This window comes from Atractosteus spatula, chromosome 13 (genome assembly GCF_055471065.1).
Source record: "Atractosteus spatula isolate fAtrSpa1 chromosome 13, fAtrSpa1.hap1, whole genome shotgun sequence".
NCBI classification, from domain to species: Eukaryota; Metazoa; Chordata; class Actinopteri; order Semionotiformes; family Lepisosteidae; genus Atractosteus; species Atractosteus spatula.
The window spans coordinates 43,966,065-43,991,407 of NC_142718.1; the positions used below are offsets into that span (position 1 = coordinate 43,966,065).

General features: G+C 38.3%; 2 protein-coding genes across 4 annotated transcripts; one reads left to right on the forward strand and one right to left on the reverse strand.

Annotated features, from left to right (window-relative positions):
- Window positions 1-84: 84 nt before the first annotated feature.
- gmppaa (GDP-mannose pyrophosphorylase Aa) lies at window positions 85-10,796 on the forward strand. Of its 3 annotated transcripts, XM_088930071.1 has the most exons (13): window positions 86-414; window positions 745-842; window positions 1,717-1,820; window positions 2,665-2,857; window positions 3,260-3,319; window positions 3,597-3,727; window positions 3,873-3,887; window positions 4,994-5,128; window positions 5,642-5,739; window positions 5,821-5,867; window positions 7,729-7,821; window positions 8,006-8,174; window positions 8,721-10,796. In XM_088930071.1, the coding sequence occupies exons 1-13, from the start codon at window positions 375-377 to the stop codon at window positions 8,819-8,821; spliced, it is 1,284 nt and encodes a 427-aa protein (XP_088786197.1). In that variant the 5' UTR covers window positions 86-374; the 3' UTR covers window positions 8,822-10,796. The 3 variants fall into 3 exon arrangements, with proteins under 3 accessions (XP_088786198.1, XP_088786197.1, XP_088786199.1); XM_088930072.1 differs by lacking the exon at window positions 3,873-3,887 and having other exon boundaries at window positions 85-414; XM_088930073.1 differs by lacking the exon at window positions 7,729-7,821 and having other exon boundaries at window positions 8,721-9,755.
- A 1,673-nt stretch (window positions 10,797-12,469) lies between these two features.
- On the reverse strand, window positions 12,470-25,065 carry LOC148822473 (rac GTPase-activating protein 1). The gene is made up of 16 exons (XM_088930076.1): window positions 24,984-25,065; window positions 22,683-22,885; window positions 22,023-22,159; window positions 19,175-19,253; window positions 18,888-18,941; window positions 18,634-18,735; window positions 17,534-17,666; window positions 17,079-17,230; window positions 15,918-16,082; window positions 15,710-15,805; window positions 15,395-15,593; window positions 14,258-14,363; window positions 13,991-14,123; window positions 13,509-13,635; window positions 13,232-13,346; window positions 12,470-12,530 (listed from the first exon to the last, which is right to left on the reverse strand). Exons 1-16 carry the CDS (start codon window positions 25,063-25,065, stop codon window positions 12,470-12,472), a joined length of 1,944 nt encoding a protein of 647 aa, XP_088786202.1.
- Window positions 25,066-25,343: the final 278 nt, after the last annotated feature.

Sequence of the window (25,343 nt, forward strand, 5' to 3'; positions counted from 1 at the left end):
TAAATGGTTGCAGAAGATACAAGGTGTGTATTTCCTGATCTCTCTGTTGGAACGGTACTATATTTCCCAGAATCCTCCTCACCTCATACGTCATCTGTTTGAGACGCATACTGCAAACTTGAAGATTGGGTGTACGTGGAGCTATGTAGTATTTTCATCCAGCAAGGTTGAATTTTATTACATTTTGCGGGTTAGAACGGAGATAATTCTTGAAGTCAGTTCATCTTAGCACTTTTTTGCGGTACCTTGGTATTATTGTATTATTCTACGCAACTGGAAATTGGCTTACGCTCACACGGAAAAGCCCAACAGCTGAACACTGACGGATCGGTGACACTCTGCCTCTCAGTTACAGGACTGTTAACGCAAAGAAGATGTTGAAAGCTGTGATCTTGATTGGAGGCCCACAGAAAGGTAAAACTACACGGGGCAAGAAAAACGTGTGTGAATTCGCGTGCCTTTCTCTTATTTCTTGTCTTTATCAGCTGTTTTGATGACGTGGCGACGTGTATCTAGTCGGTGAAGGAGCGGTGGCACAGTTTCAGCTTGTCAGTTTGAAGTTGCTTGTTGTTTGCTTCATTCATTACAAGCCCCATATGAGTAAATTATATTTGCAAGTGATAAACTGTCAGACGTGAAGGCAAGAAGAAATGCTACTTTTACAATTGTATCTGGAAGCGGTAAATTGATGATAATCTATCGCTTTTGAGAAACTAGATTTTTTTCCCCTTTGAATTCCCCCAGGCACTCGGTTTCGGCCTCTGTCCTTTGAGGTTCCCAAGCCCCTTTTCCCAGTCGCTGGGGTTCCGATGCTCCAACACCACATCGAAGCTTGTGCGAAGGTCAGCCGACTCGATTTCCGACTTATCGATACCTCTGTTGGTGCTTCAGTTGCTTTAGTTTTTTCGACTATGCAGGTTATTTCAAAATCCATAGACCGCCGAAACTAAGCCTTGTTTTAGATTGCTTTAAACAACCATCTCTGAATATTGAACGACTGGGCTGATGAGCTTGTGGGCTTCTCCACCGTTTTTCAGTGCGATTGCGATTGCTAGTCCTGCAGACCCAAATGAACCTCAGATATTCTGGTATTTATACGTTGGAAGTGAACCACTCCAGTTATTAAGACGAGATTTAAAAATACAAGCTTTTCATCAATGAAACTAGCTTTAGGAGTTTTGGGGAGTCTGAGCTGTATTTAAATGTGAATGTGTATGTATATTAGGCAGAGCTGGGTCTGATTTTTAAGCAGCTATAGACTGGAGCTGAAAACGCAACAGCAATTCGTCTTAGTGCAAAATTCATCACACTAGGAGTTAATGTGTTGGTTACTGACATGATCTCGTCTTAGTGCATTATGCAGTACGTATAACCCTTATAGACGGAAGTACTTTAGTCCATGTAATCGTGGGAAATTTCTGCCACCTACTGGCTGCAGTCAACGACAGAAGCAGGTTCCCTTGCATAACTTCCAGATGCTGTCACTGGAGGCATCAGAGGCGGTTAGACCGGTCACGTACGAGCCCTTACGTGATGAGAAGAATATTTTCCCGACCTGACTGGCCATTGCTGATAGTAGCATGGTACTGGATCAAAATGCCAAATGCAGTTGTATACATAATCGCTACCAGTAAAACTGAGCTCTACTGATCTATACAAGGATCTGTAACAAGTTCACCTCCTTGAAGTGCATTATATCTCTTATTGTCTTTGTAGGTACCAAATATGAAAGAGATCCTACTTGTAGGTTTTTACCAACCAAATGAAGAACTCACTCGATTTCTATCTTGTTCACAACAGGAATTTAAAATCCCTATAAGGTATGGCCATGAACATTCAAAACTTGGTTCTAATCTTAAAGTAGACAGGACTACAATATTGTGTTTATAAGGGACATTTTTAATAAACATGTTCTGTACTTCATCTTCGTGTCTTAAGACTGCACTGAATTGCTGACATTTTAAAAGTCCACCAAGAATTTATTTCCCACAAATTCATATATATACACTTAGCAAAAAAAAAAACTCCCCTGTTTAAAAGATAAAAGTCCACAAACAGTTGATCGTCTCTAATGCCTGAGTGGTATTAACTGGCACTCATTGCAGGCCAGACCCAGACTGTCACTTCTTAGGTTGTGTATTCAATATATGGAACGTGCAGAACATCGGGAAGCCATGAAGGAGTGATCATTGTTCCCACCATGCTAGTTTTGCTCTTTGCTTTCTCTAGAGTAATGGGGTCAAATCGTCAAGTAACTGCCTATTAACGTGATATTGTGGGTCTTAAATATGCCTAAACTGCTCTGTTACTTTGAATTATGGAAAGAACATTTTTAGTTTTAATTTGATGTCTTATGTTGATATTCTTTTATAAAAGAGCATAGTTTTTTAATGTAAGTTTGTTTCATAAAGAGATATTGACTAACAAAAACAGACAAGAAAGCCTTCAGAGTCATCCCTCTAATGGTAAGGTAACTGATAAAAACAATGGTGAATGACATTAGCCTAGGACACATCCTACTTTTTCTAGACTTTTAAACTGGTGAGGAGTTTGTTTTCGAACGTACATGTAAGAACCATCTCCAGCTGGCCTTTGCATTTAAGGATGCGTGTGCGGTGTGGAGCCGAGAAGCCCATTGGTGGTGTGTTCTGGGCCTGTCCTCAGGTATCTCCAGGAGTACGCCGCGCTGGGCACTGGGGGGGGGATCTACCACTTCCGAGACCAGATTCTGTCGGGGGGTCCGGAGGCATTCTTCGTCATGAACGCGGACGTGTGCTCCGAGTTCCCGCTGCCCGAGATGTTGCAATTCCAGAAGGAACATGGAGATCCACACAGTTTTGTCATTCTTGGTACCACTGTAAGCAGTCCAGTGAAGATTTATCTATCTGACAGTTCTCTCATACACCTTCAGGCAGTTTGAATACAGTTTTTGCTTGGTGGCTTCTATATAATTTGTCTTGGAGCGCAGTATGTGTGTCTGTGGAGATGTAAGTCATAATTCAATGTTAGTTATGTTTCTTTAAATTATTTAGTCTCTTTGTGCTATGCATTCTTCTTGTAGCTTATTAGGTGTCTTATTAATGTAATGTAACTTTTCATGTCTTCAAATTTATTTTTTTGTTAGTATTTAATGCTTAATACATTTTATTTGGGTGATGGAATCTTGCCCAGTGTTTTTCTTTGCAGTGCTAAACAATTCTGAATGATTTTAAATACCGTGTAAATTCATATGTAATTGTTAGTATTTTTAATATTTTAGGCTAACAGAAAACAGTCCATGAACTATGGGTGCATTGTGGAAAACCAACAAACTAACGAGGTAATAATTGATACCCTAATTTATACCCTATCTAACTGGGTTAAATGGATGTAGTTTAAATATAACACAATTTATGGAGAAAGTTGGTGATTTTTAGGTTTTCCTTGTTAAAGCTTTTTTTTTAGGAAATTCAGTTGCTTAGCTCACAAGCTTTCATAGTGTTAGAAGGTTACTTGTGTTGGAGTGCAATCTTCAAAATATTAAAACTGTGGGAGAAATGCGAAGAGGATGGCACAAAAATGAGCAATGCACATATTATTTTTTGTTTCCCATCTAGGTGTTGCACTATGTGGAAAAGCCAAGCACGTTTGTCAGTGATATTATCAACTGTGGCATTTACCTGTTCACACCGGAAATCTTCCAGCACATTGGAGCGGTCTTTCAGAAGAACCAGCAGGACCTGTTGCTGTGCGTATGAGAGCACCCCTGGGCAGAGGGCCTGGGAAAGCTTGTCTTTCTCATTTCGTCTTTTCCTTACCTCAGTTCTATTCATTTCTTGTTTTTTCCTTTCCCCTCTTCTGCCACCATTCTGTTTCCTGAACCCTGTCATCAGGTATCCATATGAGGGGTAAGTCAGTACTTTGGGTGTGAAGAAAAACAAAAAGACTTGTGGCGTGCTTTTATAAAGCTTTAACCAGCTGTCCCTGTCATGGGTGGCAAAAAAGTAACTACAGATCAGGCTGCACAAATAATATTAAAATTATTTTTGAGACATGGAAAGGTTTGTGAAATTGAGATAAATATTGTTGTGTCAAGCAATACTGCAATAAAAAAAACAATTGTTTCAGGAGTTTAATAAAACACAAGCTTTCAGTAAACATTTCAGTATTTAAGGTTCCGATTTCATAACATCTTAGTGTTTAGATTAACTGGTCACAGTGGAGGAGTAATATATTTTATTAACCTTATAGCTAAGCGTTGTCATAAAATTGAATAATGGAGCAATATACTGTACAAATTGTACGTCTTTGTGTTTACAGGTCATGTATTATTTAAAGATAATAAAGATTTAATAAAGATTATTAAAATACTTAAGATCAACTTGGGAATCAGATATGTTCTAGAAAAGTTAATTATAGTAAGTGTAACATTGTTCTGTAAGACTTTTTTTTTTTAAAGGTCTGACTGCAGTCACGCGTAATTTTATTTCTGCCATGTGTACATTAAAACTTGATGACGATTTTTAAGCACCGCCTGGGGCGTTCTGTGTAGTCACTGCGCTAAGAATTGCAGCAGTTCCAATGTAAGATTATCAGACCAGCTTGAAGCTTTTAAACATTTTCATTCATTTACAGTAGCTGTTAAATTCTACATTCAGAACATTCTGTCTATTTTCTTACATTTTTCTTTGACTTCCTTTTTTGAACTTCAAATAGTTTTAATGGAAAAGTTATTAGTGGGTTAACAATTGTGTTCGGTTTAAATATTGCGTATACCTGAAGGTACAAAGCTGTCTGTGGCACCTGTTCATGTTGCGTGTTGTACTGGGGCGGGATGCAGGGTGGCCTAGGTTACCAGAGTACTTTGTGTGTAATCCAAGATGCTTGTGTTCTGATATGAAACCAAGGACTGAGAAGATGGAAGGGTGAAGAATACACAAGGAAGCCAGCTCATTAGTTTGTTCTCGCCAGAGCGACTAGCAGTTCAGTGCGTGTATTTGTCTTTATTCCGCAGGGAGGAGCAGGTGAACGGGTGGCAGCGCGCTGAAGTTATTCGCTTGGAACAGGACATCTTTACTGCTTTGGCAGGGCAAGGAAAGCTTTATGTATACAAAACGGATCGATTCTGGAGCCAGATCAAATCTGCAGGGTACGTGTTTAGCACCACTGTTTTCTGTTTCATGTGTAACGTGCTGTGTTTAATGTGGTCCATGAGTACAATTCTCCAGCAAAGAGCTTAATCTCAGTGAAGTGAGTGAGTTGGCATCAAAGCAGCTTTTTCAATCCATCTGTCCATTTTCTAAGCACATTTTCCAATTCAGGGTCGCAGGGGAGCTGAAGCCTATTCTAAGCCTGACGGGTGCAAGGCAGGGTACACCTTGGGCAGGACGCTAGTCCATTGCAGCACACACACAGACACAGACATGCACACACTCACACCAAAGTCAGTTTTCCCAAAGCCCAGTTAACCTCCCAGTATGTCTTTGGACTGTGGGAGGAGTCCTGAGCACCCGGAGGAAACCCACGTGAATACAAACTCCATGCAGGCAGAACCCCAAGTCCAGAATTGTAGCCAGGGTTCCAGCGCTGCAAGGCAGCAATGCTAGCCACTGCGCCACTGTGTCACTTGTGCTTTTTAAAACTAATTTGTTTTTTCTGACAGATCAGCCATCTACGCCAGCCGTTTGTACCTAAATCAGTATCACAGAACTCACCCTGAAAGACTTGCCTCTAATAAAGAAGGAGGGCCCAAGATAAGTGGTAATGGTGCTGCCTGTGACTCTTGTCTTCTTTAGTCTGGGGTTAATTCTGTTTTCAGGCTGACATATGATCTTTTTACAGGCAACGTGTACATTCATCCAACTGCCAACATCGACTCCACTGCTGTGGTAAGCATTGACACGAAAATAAAATGAAATATTTCATTTAATGAGATTAGCTTTTGTTAACAAGAAAAGTGTATAAAAGAAGTTCTCTGAAAGTGTTTAACTACAGTAAAAAAAATGTAAGCAAGTGAAAGTTTACCAAATACTGAATTCTTGCTACTTTATTAAAGTAAACAGTGGGTCAGTAATGTAGGGCATGACAGAGCAGTTAAGCAAGTGTTCACATCATTGTTAGAGACTGCCGCAGCACCGTTAATTACAATTACAGAGGCAGAATGTTTAATTGACATTAAAATTGTGCTACAGTAATTACGGTTAAAATTACAATATTATAAAAACATATACAATGGCCTTACTCCTGTGTACTCAAAATAATCAAGCTGCATTCAGGACAATTTAATGTTTTTTTTCAAACAAATTATGCCATGAACAGTTATTATCATTAATAGGTTATTGTAGCTGTACAAATGCAAGTTGTTTTGTAGGACTGTTCTGTACAGTTGCTTGCAGTAAGCCTATATTTAAGCCTATCTTTAAATCAAATCCTAAACCCAACTGTAATTCAACAAGGCTGCTATTGATTATGGAGAGATTATTAATTTGTTGAGAAGATGGCCTTATTCAGGAAAAAGTGCAATATAAGAAGTTTCCATTTAGTAGAAGTACAAAGTGAAATCACATACAGTAAGACAGAAATGAAATGCATGTGCTTAATAATAATCCTTACGCTTATATTGCGCTTTTCTGGACACTTAACTCAAAGAATGTTATACGTAATGGGGATCCCCTCCACCACCACCAATGTGCAGCTCCACCTGAATGATGCGACAGCAGCCAAAGTGTGCCAGTACTCTGACCACACATCAGCTATCAGTGGGCAGGAGAAAAGAGAGATGAACCCAATTCATAGATGGGGATTGTAAGAGGCCAGGGGAAAATTTGGCCAGGACACCGGGGTAACACCCCTACTCTTTTCAAGAAACGCCTTGGGATTTTTAATGACAGAGTCAGGACCTCGGTTTTACGTCTCATCACAAGGACAATGTCTTTTATACAGTATAGTGTCCCCATCACCATACTGGGGCATTAGAATCCACACAGACCGCAAGGTGAGCGCCCCTTACTGGCCCCACAAACACCTCTTCGCTTTCCCAGGAGATCTCCCATCCAGGTACTGGCCAGACTCACACCTGCTGAACTGCAGTGGGCTGCCAGCTGTGTATACAAAAGAGAGGCGAACACTCTGTCCTTCTGTCTTCTTTTGTATTTAGTAGGCAAGTGATCCAGTGATCTCATCCAACTATTTCTTGGGAAAAGCCAGGGTATCGACTTCAGCCAGCCTTTCCCTTTGCACTAGAATTTCCAAACCAGGGTCACTTTGATTGAAGTGTGCAATCCTTCAGATGAGACATCACAACGGTGTGGTCCTGACATAACCAGTAAAAATCCCGTAATTAGTTTTGAAAAAGAGGTGGGTTGGAATTACAAGTGTCCTGACTCAATTGTATCCTGCGCTTGTGTACTCTGGTTTTCATAATATTCAGTCTTTGGGATAAAAGTGCTGTACATATGCAAGGTTTGTTAATAATACTAATAATTCATATTACTGGGCTAGAAGTTGTGTGGAATGGCTAGTAAGGGTGGGGTGGATTCTAGGAGTGTTGCTCAGGAAGTCATGGCTGGATCACGACAGAGTGGAAACGTGCTGGGAACAGGGGTGGGAGGGGTCGAGTGGCAGAGCAGGAGGGGGAGAGGCATAGAGACGGCGATGTCCACAGAGTGAGCAAAGGGGAAGGGAAAGAACGTTGATCAGAATGATTTACAGGAACTCCTGTGTTCATTTTGGCTTAATGTTCGTCCACAGTTGGGTCCCAACGTCTCCATTGGTACTGGAGTGACAATAGGAGCTGGAGTTCGAGTGCGAGAGTCCATCATTCTTCATGGTGCCACTCTGCAGGTGACCATCACATACTAATCATATCGGTAATCACTGGAAGAAAGCATTAACAGCTTTCACACCCAGAAAAACACATTCAGTAGCTATAGAGAGCTAACCTGCTACTCAAAATCTGCCACTCTGACTGTGAGTTGAAAACATTTTGTGAGCAATTTTAATTTTTTTTTTAAAATGTTTTACTCAGGATCATAGCTGTGTCCTGAACAGCATTGTTGGATGGGACAGTACGATCGGCCGGTGGGCACGAGTTGAGGGCACACCAAGTGACCCCAACCCCAATGACCCTTATGCTAAAATAGACAGTGAGACGCTTTTCAGGGATGGAAAACTTACACCTTCAATAACAATTCTGGGTGAGTATGGTATCATCAAAGTAGAAATACTTTTATGAACAGTGTAATTTACATATTTTGTATGCAAAAAGTTACCTTCATATTAAAACAATTGGAAATTCCAACCCGTGGTCACTTGAAAGGTCTAAAAAGACCCCGATCTCAGCAGACCCTACTCCTCAGTCCAGGCCTGCTCCTGGTCCCTGAGTGCCGCCATGTCTTCAGGTTTAAATTTCCACCCTGATTCATGGATTCCAGTCAGGACGATGAGCTCCTTACAAACTGGTGGATTGTGGCCTTTAAGGTCCAGGTGTTAGAATCACTTGTTCACAAGAACGTATTGAAGGACAGTCATTTATCAAGTCCTCTGCTGTAATAAACTGTAATGGTGTGATTATCAGGTCCTTTCCTGTGATAAGCTGTAATGATATGATAGATTTTACATGTAAATTTTGCAAGTTTAAAAAATCTCTTGAAATTGACTGTGCAGCGAGATATCTAAATCACAATGTTGTGTAGTGTAGGTTGATTATATGAAAGCAAAAAAACATATTTTTTACTTTTCAGGCTGTAACGTGACCATCCCGTCAGAAGTGATTATTCTCAACTCCATCGTTCTCCCCCACAAGGATCTGAACAGGAGTTTTAAAAACCAGATTATATTGTAGTTCTAATGCAAGATTGTCAATAGGTATTTCTATACACTAGAAAAAAAATGCATACATAACATTGCCTTTTTACTGTATTTAAGAAATAAATGTGATGTTGAGTTGAGTTGGTTAGAAACGCAGTGCAGTAGTTGAGCTGGGATTTTTCCCTTGTTCCCACCTGCTGCTCCAGGGCACAGCTGTATGGCCGCCATCTGGCTGCCTGCATTGTCACTGCATTGCGCTACACCTGGCATCAAACTGGGTTCCAACAGAAGCAGAAAGTTGTTTACTTATCCTCATTCTCTTTACTATGCACATAGTGATCGGAATTCCACATTTTTATGTTATTTAAATATTTCACCCTGGTTTCTACGACATTTCTAAATTCCTTCAGAAATTAAAAAAAAAGGTAAGCTTAAAAATAATATAAAAATATTCACTAAAACACAGAAACCACTTATTAAGCACACCTAAAATGTATTTTTAAACTTTTACATTAACTTGGAATAACAGAATGGGTAACTACAGTTTTTATATTTGATCATATTGGTACTGTACCTGTAATTTTCTTAGTGTACAGTATATTGAAATATTTTTTTACTATAACTATGAAGGAAAATGAAAAAAATGAATGTAGCTAATTGGTTTTTTAACTTTATTAGAGCTTTGAAAGCAGATGGTGAAATAACACTATTTAAGCCTGGAATACTGTGGATATCACCCTTGTTGACCTGTTTTTAAATATGTTCAGATGGGTAGCTGCGTCAGCAGGCATAGGCTGCAAAGTAATAGGTTTATTCCAGCAGCCATATCTATCTGCAACTCACAATGGGCAGCCCACTCGAGCTCAGCAGACCCTTGCCCAGGTTTTCTTTTTTTTAAAGCTTGCAGTCAGGACACTTAAAAGTAGCAGTTATTTGTTAAACTACTCCATTCATTGCAAAAAAAAAAACAGATGTGAAAGAAAAACAAAATCATGATTGTGTAAATATTTCAGCCCTTTAGGTTTTAGGTTTAGTAAACCGAAATTAATTTAGGTGCACAAAATCACCTTAAGCCACACAATTATCTGAGTTGCCTCCCTGTTTGATGATAATGGTTCACATGATTTCAGACTAATTACACTGAAAGTGATTACACTGACTCTGAAAGGTCTTTTAGGCATTGTGTAAAGCCTAATGAATTAGCCTTTTGAAGTAGAAGGCACCCACACGGTAACTTGTTAAGGCTGTCCCTCTATCTTGAGCAGCTATGCAAGGGGGAAACTAGTTAGGGAGACCATTGAGGGTCCGACAGCAAGCAAGTTATGAAATTCTGTGGCTAATATGGGAGAAAATATTGACTGGTTAACAACCATGCCACAAAGGGTTTGTATGGAACTGAGAAACATTTATCTTGCATCTAGTTTGTAATAAAGCATCTATGTGCTACTGCAAATGTAGCAAAAGATTTTATGGTCTGACAAGACAAAATGTGAACCTTTTGGTCTAAATGTGACACCTTACATGATGCCAAACCAACATACTGACTGCCTGCTGCACAGCCATCCCCAGCTGTCCAGCCTAGTGCTGGCAGCTTTGTGATGGGTGCAAATTGTAGAGGGAAATGAGCACCAGATATAAATCACAGACATAAATTCACCTTTCAGCAAGACAATGATTCAAGCCACTCCAGTGTAGCATTAAGAAGAAGAAAGTGAATGTCTCTGAATGACCCTGAGATTAATCCTATTGAGAACCTATTGAGGAAAGCTGTTGTCCATAAATGATCCCCAAAAACCTTGCAAGAGCTTCTGCAAATCTGTCAAGAACGGGGAAAGATTGCATCAACCTGATGTGCAAAGCTGGTAGAGACTTGCCCAAATGATGAGTTCATGTGACTGAATACATATTTCTCTCTTGACATTTTGCTTACCTTTACTGTAACTTATTTTAACAAGTGTGCACATCATTTTGTATAATTTTTTTTAACACTTTAAAAGTTTAAAACCTGAATTTGGTGTGAAATGTCCTAATTTCAGGATAATTTTTAATAACTGCTTATGGCTAATAAGAAATAATTACTTAAATAACTAATTACGACTTAACCCTTCAAGAATGTTTTATTGAAAAAGGAAGCAGACAGATGATGGTCGAGAGGTGGAGCTGGAGTGTCTGGGGGGGTGGGTGGGAGTTGCGTTATTAGTACCAGTTTGCTGTTGTTGCCATGACATTCGCTGCAAGATTAGCTTCAGGAGGGTAATGCTAAAGTGGAGGTTAATCAAAGCAGGAGTGTAGCAACTTCAAAGAGAAAATGGGCCTGTGCTATTTCCCAGGGGGGTGTTTGTTGTATGAAGCATATCAGCCAACTGTAATGTTAATAAATGTAATCAAGCTATAAGTTTCCACATGGTGCAGAAATCTGTTCAAATTCATTACATTTTTTTATGGAATAAATATTGCAAGGATCAGAGATGCGGATATTAGATGGAGATTTAATTCACTTACTTTAACACTGCAGGTTTACAAAGTGCTTCAATTCCTTTCCAGTGCATGATTCCATAAATACGATTTTCCCCATGGCACAGCACACTAATTCATTCCCATACATATTCACAAGGTATTTATGTTCAGTAAATCTGACCAAGTGCAGAATATATTTTTATACATAAGTACTTTCAAGTTTTTAATAGCTTTGAATATTTCAGTCTTCCTGGTATCTTGAAGTACCAAGCTGGCTTTCTTCAAGTCTGATAAAGGTCTTTACAAATGTTAAACTTGAAACTATTTTGTTCAGCAGATACTGAACTATGATTAATAAATCACTGTGACAACGGCACAGCAGAAAACCTCCATTAAAATGTTTTCATTAGAACCATAAGAAAATTCAAAATGGCTCAACACAAATTGTTTCCAAGTTTATAACTTTTCCAACTGAAAGGTACCTGAAAGCTTGAAGGATTGTGCGCTGTTGATATTGTACGTCCTTGATTCCTCCTTCACTCCTCTTTCCTCTTTCATAGCAATAAAATCTGATAAATATGGCAGTGTATTTATGCAATAAACATTGCCTAGAAACAATCAGTAATCGTCGTATTTCATATTTGACTGAAATATATATATACACTGCAAATGATTATCCGTCCAAGGATGTCATTACTTTTGAAAATGGCTTTATACAAGTAATATTAAATATAAATATATCTATACGAAAAAGGAACTAGTTTCGGTACAAATGCAAGATTCTCATCTACTACCAAATTCAATCCATTATTTAAGGTCTGCCAGCAATAAATTACAAATAGAGCCCTTTAGAGAGGCAGATGCAGAGGCTGCCCCGAAAAGAGCTAATTTTAGGAGCTCCATTTACCAACAGAGAGCTGTTAGTTTTGATAATGTGCAGCAGCAGAAACGACAGACTGGAAGATAAGAGGCTAAAGATCCCTGATGCACTTTACAATTACATTCAAAATAATCCAGCCAATTTCTTCTTAGAAACCACCAAAAGAATAAGCAGCTTCGAAGCACAACAGAGCCTCTCTCCTTCACAATGTCGTAATTAAACGTTGGAGCAGCATTCACGCTATTTCCAGAAGCCCCTAAGAAACATTTCTGCCATTTTATAGTAAAAAGAAAACCTAGTCACACCTCAACCCAACACCTTTTCATTAATAAAAAAACAGCTGGATCAGTTTGGTGACGTAAAAAACTTTTTTCTGCCAGATTCAGTCTTGGTTTTGCTGTTGAACCTGAAAAAAAACACTTCATTAAAATAACACTTGTACTGCAGGAATCCGGAGTCAAGTGACCAGCCATATCCTTATCGACCTAATTGAACTTATTGGTTAAACTGATTCCAATAATTTACATGCAAGAGATACAAAGAACACAAGACCAGCTGGACTGTGACCCTCCAGGTCTGGAGTTGGGCTTCCTTATGTTAAGGTAAAGCTAGAGCTGGGGTATTAAACTCATGTCCAGAGGGTCACAGTGCCTCCTGGCTTTTGTTATAATAAAGCTTATAACTACTTAATTAGATAAATTACCTGAGTAACGTAAAGAATATAATGTTGGTAATTATTTTTAGGTTCCAAAAATTAAGAGGCTGTTTTGAGTGATAAACTGAAAATACAAATGCCATGCAGAACTCAAGTCTTATTAAGAACTGAGTACTTCTGTTGCAATGAAAAGCTGCAGATAGCTCTCCAGCAGCCCTCCAGGTATGGCTTTAACCTCCCTGAGTCGGTGTTCATATGGTAATAAAATAAGGGCATCCTTATGGGAGACAAGGGACCTCTAAAAAACAAACTCTGGAAGTATCATATTACTACAGCAATATCAATGTTTCAGTACTACCCAGTTTTAAACCGTTTCCTTTTCAAATAGAAGAGTTGTACATTCCTGTATTTTTGTCTAAGACAGCACTTGGAGAGAAAGCGAAAGGACTTACGGCTGGTTTAGAGCAGTGCCCAGAGTGGTTTTGAATTTGCCCTTCAGAGAGCCAGAGCTGGGGGTTTTGAAAGCACCACTCATCTCTGGGGACGTCAAGGGCTTAAACAGGCGATCTGATATAAAAATGTGTAGAGAGGTGAAACTGGTTTGAAATTGACAGAAAACTACTCTACTGTCATTAGTATGAGATCAAATCTGTTTCATCTTGAGCTAGTTTCACAGACTATACTATATTTACCCAGAATAATATTAGATAGCATTGGTTAGCTGTTTACCTTTTTCCATGGCGTTGTTATCATTATTGATATTGGCATCAACCACAGATGAAATTATCCGATCACTTTCCACCATAATAAACTGTTTCCAATAATCTTCTGACAGGGACAGGAGACGAGCAACAACCTAATCACATAAACACATTTTTTGTAATGAAATGTGAAAATCATCACTATTAGAACACATGTCTCTCTAGTGTAAAAACATGTAAAAACAGTGCTAGATCATTTGGACTGTTTACATAAAAAATTTGAAGGTATCAAAATGTTTAATAGTTCTGTAGTTTTAACATGCCAAATTTTAAAGATGCTGTCTTTAAAAATAGACCATTCTGGTTTATTTAAAGAGGTTTAAAATCTAGAAAAAAACAAAATCACTATAGTCTTAATTACATTTACATAAATTATATTAAATGTCCCCAAAATTGTATAAAAATGTATTAAATTGAATTTTATATGACCTATTTTCCCCATGTACCTACTTTTGGCTGCAGTGTCGTGTCCCTCATTATCATCATAGGGGATGGCTCTGGGACAGAGTGCCCAACAATGGTGGGTCCGAACACCCTGGCCAGATTGTTCAGGTCCATTTTGCAGAACGGGCTCTTCATCACTCTGGAGAAGGAATTTAAAATTGTTTTAACAGTACAAACCTTTCAATGAGTTCAAAAGCAGATTTTTAGACTCCACGGCAGGTAGAATAGCATGTGCTCAGTCTGCTTGCTTTACTTGCTCTGGGGGGATCTCACCGTTGCAGATGCAGCATGAGAAAGGCCAGTGTGTCTCTGTTGGGCTGCGGCAGATCTCCTGTAGCTTGGCACATCGCTGCAATACTGTTATCATCATCGAGAATTTCTGTGAAGAACAGTACCTGAGCATCAGAGGCTGTAAACAGGTATGTTCTTTTTAGCAGAGAAAACTAATGCACATCATTAAATATGTATTCCCTTTTTTCCTTTTTATGTTGTAGGGTATTGAATTTGGCATACTACCATTTAGCACCAATACAAAAACTGATAATTAGAAATATACATTTTCTGAAGCAGCTGGAGTGTAGGTTCAATAAATGTCAGTTTTGATACTGTGCTGCATAGATGATGTTCATGCACTGTAGCATTTGCTATAACACTTAAAAGTATAGGAAATTAACACTGACTCCTTGAAATACCCATTTCAATTTTTAATTTAAAAAAACAGAGCAACAGAGTTGATGCCCTGAAGTCATTAAATCTGATTCAGACAAACTGAAAATGTATACTTTTGAAAGCTGGCTTTCATTATCACAAGATTAAATCTGACTGGTGCAAAATACAGTAAGTGGATATAAATTGAATGGGTTATAATCTCTGTGCTAAATAAGTCACTGGTCAGAAGGTGCAGTACAGAGATAAGAAGAGCTAAAAGAAAACATTAGCTTTATTAGATTTCAATAAAGACACCAACTATAAGTGTTACTCTTTCACAAAACCTACAGGAGAATATTTGGCATCTGCAACCCAAAGGCAGTTTGAACTGGATTCCTCAACTACTAATTTGCCCTTGTGCAAGCTCATTTAACTGGAACTGTTACCCTACATATCCTGTGCATTTCCTCTCTGGTGAAGCCTAATAGATCTTGAATTAGTTGTTTAAAAACATGTCACACTCTCAGGAAAGCTGAAAGTCATTACAAGGTTCAGTTCATTTTATGGCTTAGAAGATGATTTTGAGACTGAAGGGAAGCCATGATCAGAGCAACTCTTTTGAGTCGAGAGCTAACAGGCTGCTTGAAGTGACTTTATTCTTCAACTGCAGATAATTGTAAACAGAGCTCATTACTCAAAGTTATGTCATTAAACCACTCATAACTATTGTCTTATATCTGTAAGTGGAACAAAAATTCATACCACATGCATCCATGAACACCTTGTGAAGATGAAAAGTAAGAAGAGGTTCCTTCAGTTTTCTCAGGAAGTCTTTGAGAAATCCACAGATGACATGAATATCATCCACCTTACTAAGTGAAACTACCCCTTTCCCAAGCAGGTATTTTTCCCTCAGTTCTTTCACAACTCGCTCGCAGCCGGGCACTCTGTAAATTCCAATCTGGATCATAAAGAAAAGAAATTAACGGATCTCTTCATGGTTTTTTAACCAGCAAGTGATCACTGAAATAGACCGGGAAATATTATCCAAAAGAACTAGGGTAAGGAAGGACTCGCCTCTTGCAATCCTCTCTTCTCAATCTCATTTACGCACTGTACAATTATTGGAGGGATCATTGGAGGAGTCGATGGAGAAAAATCTGCCAAAATGCCCTGGAAAAACAAAGGATTTGAAAACAACTCAAAGCTAGCTGCAACAAAAAAACAGATAATGAACAAACATTTCACTATGCACGTTACGAACAAAGCTAAAATTAGTCAATACCTTGAAATTCTGAGCAGAAGGGCCCGAGACACTAGGCACACACCTCTGGGAAAACAGGTCTTTGCATTCAGGGTGAGCCACCATCCGACAATTCCTGCACTTCACAGCCATCTTCCCAAACTTGATCCTCTTCCCACATGGGATACAAGCTTCAGGACGGATAACCTGAGACGACAAAAGGGGAATCTGCTCAAAGATGGGGAGAAGGGGTTCCTGAATGCCTCGGACTGAGAAGGGAATGAGGAGTGCTTGTTGTGGCGGTCAGTTCAGACGTCACCAGCTGGGGTCCTACGCCAGCTGTGGTCTGGAGTCTCTAAATACCTGCACGTAACTGGGCTGGGTGGGCTTGCACAGATCAGGGTTGACCTCCGTGTGTCGCACACCAGCAGCTCGTGCGTGGCTTGCTGGACATCAGCAAAACTTACATCCCTTCCTCTGAGCAATGCCATCTCCACCATAGGCACTGTGGGACTCACAACTGTAACACTATACGTCACTCTGGGATGAGCACTGCATCAGTGAGGCGAGTTCAGTACAAAGCTGGAGATTCTAAAGGGACCTTTTTTAAAAAAAAAAAAGTTTTTCTAAACAGAAAACAAAATTGAAGCTGAAAAAAAATGTTCTTCCATGACAGTTAACCTGTTTTCCATTTGACTGCTTAAAAATGCTGAGCACTCAAGAGCAGAACATTCCTGCAGCATTATGTCCACCATGACTAAGTCCAAGGAGAAGAGCATTAAGCGATGTGTGCAACTTTATAGTTCGATTATGTTGGCTTATACAGAAGATCAATACCCTGTCCCTGAACTGCAAATGCAGCCTCATTAGCTTTTACAAAAGGCAAGATTTTCATTTTGTAGCAGAACTGAAACAGTTCAAGAACAAACTTCATGAACCAATGTATTGATGAGAACTTAAACCAGAAGGAACACTTGGCTACAGATTGTACTCTGATCCCACTTCTATAAAAGTTGAACAGACACTAAGTTGCATAACACCCACCTGGTACAGTAATTACTATTAAAAACAATGAAAATTAAGTTATTATGCATACCTTTTAACACCACACCTAATATTTAAAAATGTTTCATTCAGTGACAGCAGGATTTCAATGAATAGTTGAAGTCACTTAAATATTAAAAGAATCAAAAATGGTCTCACCGTTTTAGAAATAAATGTGTGTCGTGATCCTTTTTCTTCAGGGACAGCGGGAACATTCTGAAATTTAATGCTCGAATCTATTTCCATCTCAGCAACACATGTCAGATTTCCTCCATTTGTGTCCTCCCCAACAGCCCACACTGTGGTTTGCTCTGGAAGGGACTAAAATTCTTAATTTATTGTCCTACACAAAACAGATTTAGAAACCAGTTCAATAATGAAATAACCACATACTAGAAGAATCCAAAACATTTTATTAAACATTAAACTCTTTTAAACTCTGATGTTTGTGCCCCTTCAGAGCACTTTATCGACAGCATACATACGTATGTCACACTTGAAACTCATGTTTTTGTACTGTAATGTTTTTAATTCTAAAATTCTAATGTTATGGAATGGGCAGTTGCCATTTAAAACAATAATATATATATATAATATAAAATATCAATAACCACCTGTTACAGAGGAGATCTGCTGGTTTCTGAAAGACCTCTGAGGCAGTGTCTCAATAGTAGACACAGTCTGAATGTGACCTCTGTCCTCGGGCAGAGTCACGGTAGTTTTTGTCACAATCGATTCACAGTGGACCTGAAAAACAAAACACTTCCATGTTCAGCATTACATAGTTCTCTCCTTGGATTACATTTCACACACAATAATATATTTAATCATGATTCCAAAGCTCAAATTGTATTATGAAAATTATCAAACACTAATGAGTCTCTTATAATCACATTCAGGGCTATTGACTGAAGTCAGGGTAATTAATTTCAGTGTGAAAGCTTGTGTTCCTTCAAGGGACGATTAATGTTGAGGTGCAGCAATAGGGAGGGGCGTCACAGAAGCTGATCATGCCTGGTCCAGCAGCGTCTCCACACCAGGACGCAGGCAGTGCGAGAATGATGACAAGTGCAGGGCCTGGGGACTGATGAATTAGGTTTCCAATAAGAAGTGACAACATGCTGCCCCCTGTCTATAAAAGATACAAGTTCAGGAATAATCAGGTGATTAATGAAAGAATTTCTTTCACAGACAGCATCTCCTTTTGAACAGCTGGCTGACTTTCTGCTAACTGTGCCATGTAACAACGCCTCAGGGTAAGAAGGCTGTGCTTTTTTGCTGTCGTCTTCTCTGGAGATTCAAGATAGCAGCACTGCATTTATTCAGTGAGACACATTGTACACGCTTGATAGGATGCTAAAACTCGGCTTTCTATAGGTTGAAATAAAGATTAGAAAATAAACAGGTAAAGGCACTAAAATAAAAGCACAGATTCTAATTCTCATCATTCTCTCATCCCAACACAGCATCTCTGTCAGAATCCCTACTGTGTCCTTTCAGTGACTGCAGCAGCTGGAGCTCGTGGGCAAAGAACATCCTGGACCCATGAACTGCTTGTCGAGCCAGGTATTGTTACTATTCACCCACAGACTCGCAAGACACAAACATTTTATAAATGCTTAGCTTATCTTAGCATATCTGTCCTCTTTTTCTCTGATGTGTTTGTTCATTTAAACAGCCCATGATATGAAAAGCACAAGTAATTTCTTCTTACATTTTCAGCTGCCTTTCCTCCTAAGAAGTCACCTGATCGTCCTCCGGCTCGAACCCGCTTAGGCAGAAGAGGCGGCCCAACCCCCGGAGCGAGAGAGGAGCGCTGGAGGAGTTACATGAAAACAAACACACAGGTGTTTTCAGGTTTATAAGAATATTACAAGCCTTATTAATATGAGGCTTCCTCTCCTTCTTCCCAATTTCATCACAAGTAGCCCATATTTTTACTTGTTTCTTATGTCAGAAAATGCTTACCCTTTTCTCTCTTGCTCTTGATTTAAGCGGTTTAACCACAGAAGTATCCAGATCCTACAAAACAGCATTTATGGTTTTTAATATTATTATAAATATTAAGATCAATGTGTTTACTTTGGCTACTATAGTAGACAACTTACATTCATACAGTACATTTCAAAACTATTACCACTATCATGTTTTAACCAATCCTCCCCTTTCAATCACATTCAATAGTATATGAAATGTATTCTGTATCAGGAATTTTAAAATGGGGACTAGGATTTAAAAATTCAAAAATGTTCTACCAGGTCATCATCTGTTCGGTCATAACTAATATCTGAATGTGACAGAAATGAGTTGCCGGATTCATCAATGACCGATAATCTGAAAAACAAAACAAAAATAGAAAGAATTAAAAAAAAAATATACTTAAAGTTATTACTTATACCATAGTATACCATATAGCAGACCTTGAAAGTGAAAACTCAGATTACACTCACTCAGTGAGTACGAAGCTATTTTATATAGTTCTTTTATTGACACATTAAAGCAGTTTAAAACATTGCAAATGTAAAAACATGAAAACAACAATTAAAATCAAGCGTATGAAAATTTTATGACAGGATTTAAAAGTGCTAACTGATATGAAAGATGCAATATGAGCTTTGGAGCAACAGAACACAAAGTACAGTCTCCAAGAGTTCGGATCCTCATTCTGGGAGCTCTAAAGAAGGCCAGAGTCCAAAGAGTGCAAATGATGTGCAGATGTGTAGGGAGATAACAGTTCACTGATGTACAGTAGTCAGGAGCCAAATCATTTAATTCCTTAAAGCTGCACAGTACTATTTTGAATCGTATTCGGAAATCCACAGAGAGCCAGTTAAGGAAGCTAAAACAGGAGAGATATGCTCATGCATTTTACTTTTAGTTAAGATCTCAACAGCCGACTTCTAAACATATTGCAAATTGGCAAGAACGCATTTGGATACATTAGCAAGCACTGTATTAGAATAATCAAGCAAGAAAAAGAGAAATGCATGGATTAGCTTTTCTGCATCTGATCCAGTTACAAAAATGAAAAATGTTCATAACACCTTCACACACTGCACTTGCTTTTGAAACAAGATGGAAGATGACACAAAGATTTCTGACGTGAGTATTTTGACTAATGCAAAAACTATCGATTGTCGAACTGAAGTGGACACAGTTGATAGGAAGAGATAATTATTATATCTTGGAACTTGTCAGACCTGGTTTTAAAATCTTTGCTGCATCCATTTGTAACATTATCTATGCTGACAGTGTCTGATTAATATTAGGTTTCATGCAAACATATAGTTGAGTGTAAACGATAGAAATAGTAATAGAAATTACAACTGATCCAATGGGGAAATTTAGGAACTAATAAAAATGGGGCAAAACAGAGCCCTGTAAAAAGCCAACTGTGTCAAGGAGGAACAGTGCCCAATTTGAACAAAGTTAGGTACGCAAATCAGTTCCAGTACTACCAACAACTAAGAACCAAGAATGGATAGAAGAACTCATCTTATTTCATACAGCTTATTTTCAAATAAATTATCTTGTAATAAAGTTATAGTCCAATAGATCTTTTGCCAAAATTAAGTTAGATTCCGGCCAATCAGTTAATTATCAAGTGACATCTAAGTTCTCCCTTTTTAATAGAGATGCAGTTAATTGCAAGTTTAAAGGATAAGGAAAATATCAACATCGTATTCATTTGATATGTCTAATAATGAGACAGAGAATTAAAAAGTTAAAGACAGTGGACATATAAACCAAGAATCATGTGTTGGCTGTCATTTTAGCAACTAATTCAGATACCTTCTGAATTAGTCACTAGATTAGTCAGTAAATTCTACAAGGTTATAAAAGCATTAAACTTGATGTACATGAATGGTACTCAGAATTGAAATGACAAGATACAAGCCAACCCCTGATGTTATAAATTTTTGAGTGAAAAACGATTGCATTGGTTCCGTACACTCTTCCAGGGTTAATTGGGTTTCAGAGATGAATAATTAAACAGGGCTCAAGGATTACTTTTACCTTCTAATATCGGCTTTACAAAAATGATGACCCAGCAGCATGTAGCACATTACCATGGGATGGACGCAGTGTGTGACATTAACAAACAGTATCCTTCCAACAACATTCAAGTTTTCACCCACGAGATCGAACATCCAGAGTCTAGTGTCAATCTAACATGCCACCCAGGGTGGAATTGGAAAGTGTAATACAGTTGTCAAGAGTAGTTGGCTGAGGCCCACTGCAAAGAGACCTACACTTAACGGCATAATTACAGCAGGTTTGCAAGTAGATACCAGAGTGGTCAGATGATCTGAAATGCAAGTTCAAGGATGTGCTGGTCACTTATAGGTACAGTAGGCCACAGAGCATGATAAGATTCAGCATGTGATGGGAACTATAAATGTGGATCTTGCACATGATGTAATAGTACTATGAAGTGTGATTCCTTTAAATCATCGTCACACAGGCAAGAAAACACATATGAAGGGAATTGTTTCTTTTAATGCACAGGGTGTAGTTTGTCATCACGTGTCCTTGTGGAAAAGCACGTTGGTAAAACTAACGGACAGCTTAAAGAATATCTGAAGATTGCTGTTCTATTAGATGTCAGAACGTAATCAGTAGCCACTCAGTTCGTTGAAGAGAATCATGTGATCTTCTCTCAGATATGTGGGCGTGGAAAAGGTCACATCTCTGGGTCCAGTCTGAGTAGCCTGGTCTATGTAGTGTGTGGGTTTTGTAATTTACAGTCCACATCTTAATGATGGACTTCACTGTACTTATTAGGAAAAGTAACTTGATCTGTGCCTTTTTTCTATTTATTTGTTAAATATATTACTATTGTTTTAGAATTGCTGCAGCAAGAGAGCTGAATCCTTATGGAACTGAGAAGGAACTAAGTTTTTTCAAAAATATAATCATAAATTTCTAGCTTTATCAGTTTGAAGCAGATGTGTCATTTGTAAATATAAAGTCCTATTTGAGAGTGGCATGATTAGAAGTTCAGACAACAACAAAATCTGGAAATTTTGCATGGGGTGAATACTTTTGCAAGGCACTGTATATGAACAGTTGGATTATTAATGGTCTTCATGAATGTTTTACCTTCTGCCCATACTGTGAGTGACACCCGATCTTCTCGTATTGAAATTGGCCAGCACAAATTTCTGTTCTTCATTTAGATAAGCACCAGACTGGCCATCATGCATTAAAACATCACAAATCAGCTGCATCTGTCTTTCCTGTGATTAAAAAACATCACACACAAAAATATGCTCTATACTAATTCAATGTGTAAATTGTTCTTACTTGCAAATGTCATTAAATATATATACATCATGAGTTCCTTACTCTTACAAAGAGGACAACTCCATACCTACTGTATATCTCTTGCAAGAATATGTTTTGGTTTAATTCATCCTCTATGGTTTATTGTAAACCCTCTGTTAAGGTCCTCAAAAAACAAACTGACTGAGGAAAAAATTTCACATTAAACCATCAAGATCAGGTTCCTTTCTAAACGTCTCAAAACAATGTTAAGCAGGTTTTGCCATTGGCAAAGGTAGAGAAATGCAATAACTTTCACACAGCTTTAAGCCCCGGACTTTCTCTTTTACTACAGCAATCCAAGGACTTATTCTTTAAAACAGAATATTCTTAAATTGTTGCCAGATTCACACACACAAAAAAGTCTTAATGCACAAAAATGCAGATTTATTGTCAATGATATGGTGGAGAAAGACTTTGTTCTGTTTAGTAACTTACCAGGTGTTCAAAATCAGCCTCTGCTTTGTGCCGTTTCTTCATCTCCACATCAACCTGGTTGCGAGCATGTTTTAGTTTTACCTCCAGTGCTGATTTTGTCAACTCCGACTTCATCAGGAGCTCTTTATACTTCTTCAGCTCCAGCTCAGACTGCAGCCATTTTTTCCTAGTTTCCTCATAATTCTTCACCACTTGGAGGAATTCTGAAAGCAAATTATGACAGGGTTGTGCCTTATAATATATGCCAAAAATCAGTAAAGGAATGTACTCTGTTCATGCTTATGATGACTGTTTTAACACTGCATTCTCCTTAAAACAAATGACATCTAAAATGTCCCAATTGTATGCATTTTACAATATAGATTTCTTATTTGAGATCATATTGAGGTGGCCTTATTTATCTGGCACTGTATTAAGTTTTTCTCAAGAAGATATAGAATATATCTTGCTGTGGCTGCTAATTTATTTGATTCAGCAGAAAAACTATGTCTGAAAAAAACTCAATTCCGAATCTTTTTGTTTTAATCTGCTGTTACACTTTACTGTGAGATGCAAAGAACACCACTGATTAAAAGATGTCAGTTCTGCAGCTGACACAGGCAAGAGCAGCACTCTTTAGATTCCATCCACTGTATGCCTGCAATAAGCCTCCCAAAATCTTTACAGAAAGACTTATAATGTACACACTAAGTAACACTCAGGAGGGACAACAACCAAAAAAAACACATTTCCTTTCTAAGTACTCTGGAGATTCAAATGAAGTGAGATCTTCAGATCTCAACTTAATTTTTCTTGTACCCGATACGGAAGAACCCGTCTCGTGTTTTTCACTTCTCAGCTGGCAGCTCTGAACCCAGGGACGGTGCGCAGGGGAGAATGAGCAAGTTTGGGGAAAATCCTCAATAGCACTCAAAAGGACAGCACAGCCGCTTACTGAGGGTTGCTGTGTGGCTGAGAGCTGATTGTCCTGGCTGAACGGTCGCACCTTGTCCTCAATGGTGCTCAGCAAACTGCACAGCCCCACTGAGGGAATGACAGTCACAGTCGACTAGTGACACAACCCGTGATTGTGGTGCTAAATATTCTCTTGGGCAAGCCCCAGATCACAAAAACACAAAGCATAAGAAAACAAACACAATCTCAAAATATCATGTCAGTTTAGATTGCTGTATCTACATGACTAAAGCTATCCAAATAAGTCCTCTATATGAAAAGCACATGAAATACAGTCACATACTCAATAAGTATAGCGCAATCAAATTTTTTATACAAAAATGTCCAACTATTATATTACACATTAGTGACCTTTTTCTGGGTCCTAACAAGAGCAGTGTATACTGCTTCGACTTATTTTACCTTGTATTAACAAAAGAAAGCTAGCAACAGCAGGTTTCTAAATGTCCTATTAGGTGTGTAGTTAATGTTTGAATTGAAGTGCAGTAATAAAGCACATAGCACACAGTTGTCTTGAATGGAATAATTTTGATTATGTTGCAGAGAAAAAGAAGAAGAAAGAATTTTTAAATTACTTATTTAATCCATTTTAAACTGTTCAAAATCCCCATTTTCATTGATTCATTTAAATCACTGCAAGTAAAACCAGCTCTGAAGGATAGAGCTGGCTCACGGTGCTTGAAAACTGCAGCTCTGGTGAACAACAGTGTTTGTATATAAAGGAAATGCATTTTCTAAGAACAAAAGAAACCTTTCAAGCTTATTGAAAGGGGATTTTCATGAAAAAAACTATCCAAATAATGCTTACTTCCCTAAATTAATGAGTTTTGGTTGCAATGTCCGCAAGCAAACAGCCTTGCTAAAATTTAATAAGCTCTACAAAACAGAGGGAATTAACTTAATTATTTTTACAACAATATATCAAGGTGACAATACAAAAAGCAATCTCCAGAGGCTAAACCTAATTTTTAACCTTGGTGTTAGGATTGAAAGTTCATTAAAAAGCTGGAGATAAGGACAAGTAATATTCTACCAGTAAAATGGCAATAATAGAAACACTAATATCTCCACTAACCTACAGGCGCATGCGCCCCTTTCTCACTGTAATAACAGCCATCTGTCCACACCAAAAAAAACTTCACATCCACACAGGACTGAACCCTGAGGTGTGAATTCATTGATTTTTTTTACATCTTACATCAATATCTGAAAAAAAAACATTGCATATTACCAATACATATTGTCACCAAATTAGCATATATTTTAAAACAATGTTGAGCTATTTTGTTTTTTTATATCTTTCACAGACATACTGAATCACATTAAAGGAGAAGAAATTAAACATACCAAGTTCTGAGTTTGTGTTGTCATCCACTGCAATTTTAATGAGACACAAACTCAACAGCTCCTTTACAAATGTTTCCCCCATCTTGCTGTGAAACAAGCAGAGAATGTTTGTAATACAAAAACAAAATATGAATCATTATTATCATCATTAAAAAAAACTACATGTAGAGATTAAAAGAGACAATGGGGAGAATATTTTCGTAAATTCTTATATATATATATGTGTGTGTGTGTGGAGGTCTGCTTTGGATAAATCAAATGGAGTCCAATCACAAAACGCCAGCCAGAAGAGCAAGGTTTTTTCAACAGGAATCCTAATGTAGACTAATGGAAATACAGGTGGGTAGCTGCGTCAGCATG

Excerpts from the sequence above, each read along its gene's own strand:
- gmppaa (XM_088930071.1), top strand. The coding sequence starts at position 375 with ATGTTGAAAGCTGTGATCTTGATTGGAGGCCCACAGAAAG. Across the intron at positions 7,822-8,005 it reads TTCATGGTGCCACTCTGCAG|GATCATAGCTGTGTCCTGAA; the intron begins GTGACCATCACA and ends TGTTTTACTCAG. Across the intron at positions 8,175-8,720 it reads ACCTTCAATAACAATTCTGG|GCTGTAACGTGACCATCCCG; the intron begins GTGAGTATGGTA and ends TTTACTTTTCAG.
- LOC148822473 (XM_088930076.1), bottom strand. The coding sequence starts at position 25,065 with ATGGGGGAAACATTTGTAAAGGAGCTGTTGAGTTTGTGTCTCATTAAA. Across the intron at positions 19,254-22,022 it reads ACTCACAGTATGGGCAGAAG|ATTATCGGTCATTGATGAAT; the intron begins GTAAAACATTCA and ends TTTGTTTTTCAG. Across the intron at positions 12,531-13,231 it reads GGCACTGCTCTAAACCAGCC|GTTCAACAGCAAAACCAAGA; the intron begins GTAAGTCCTTTC and ends GTTTTTTTTCAG.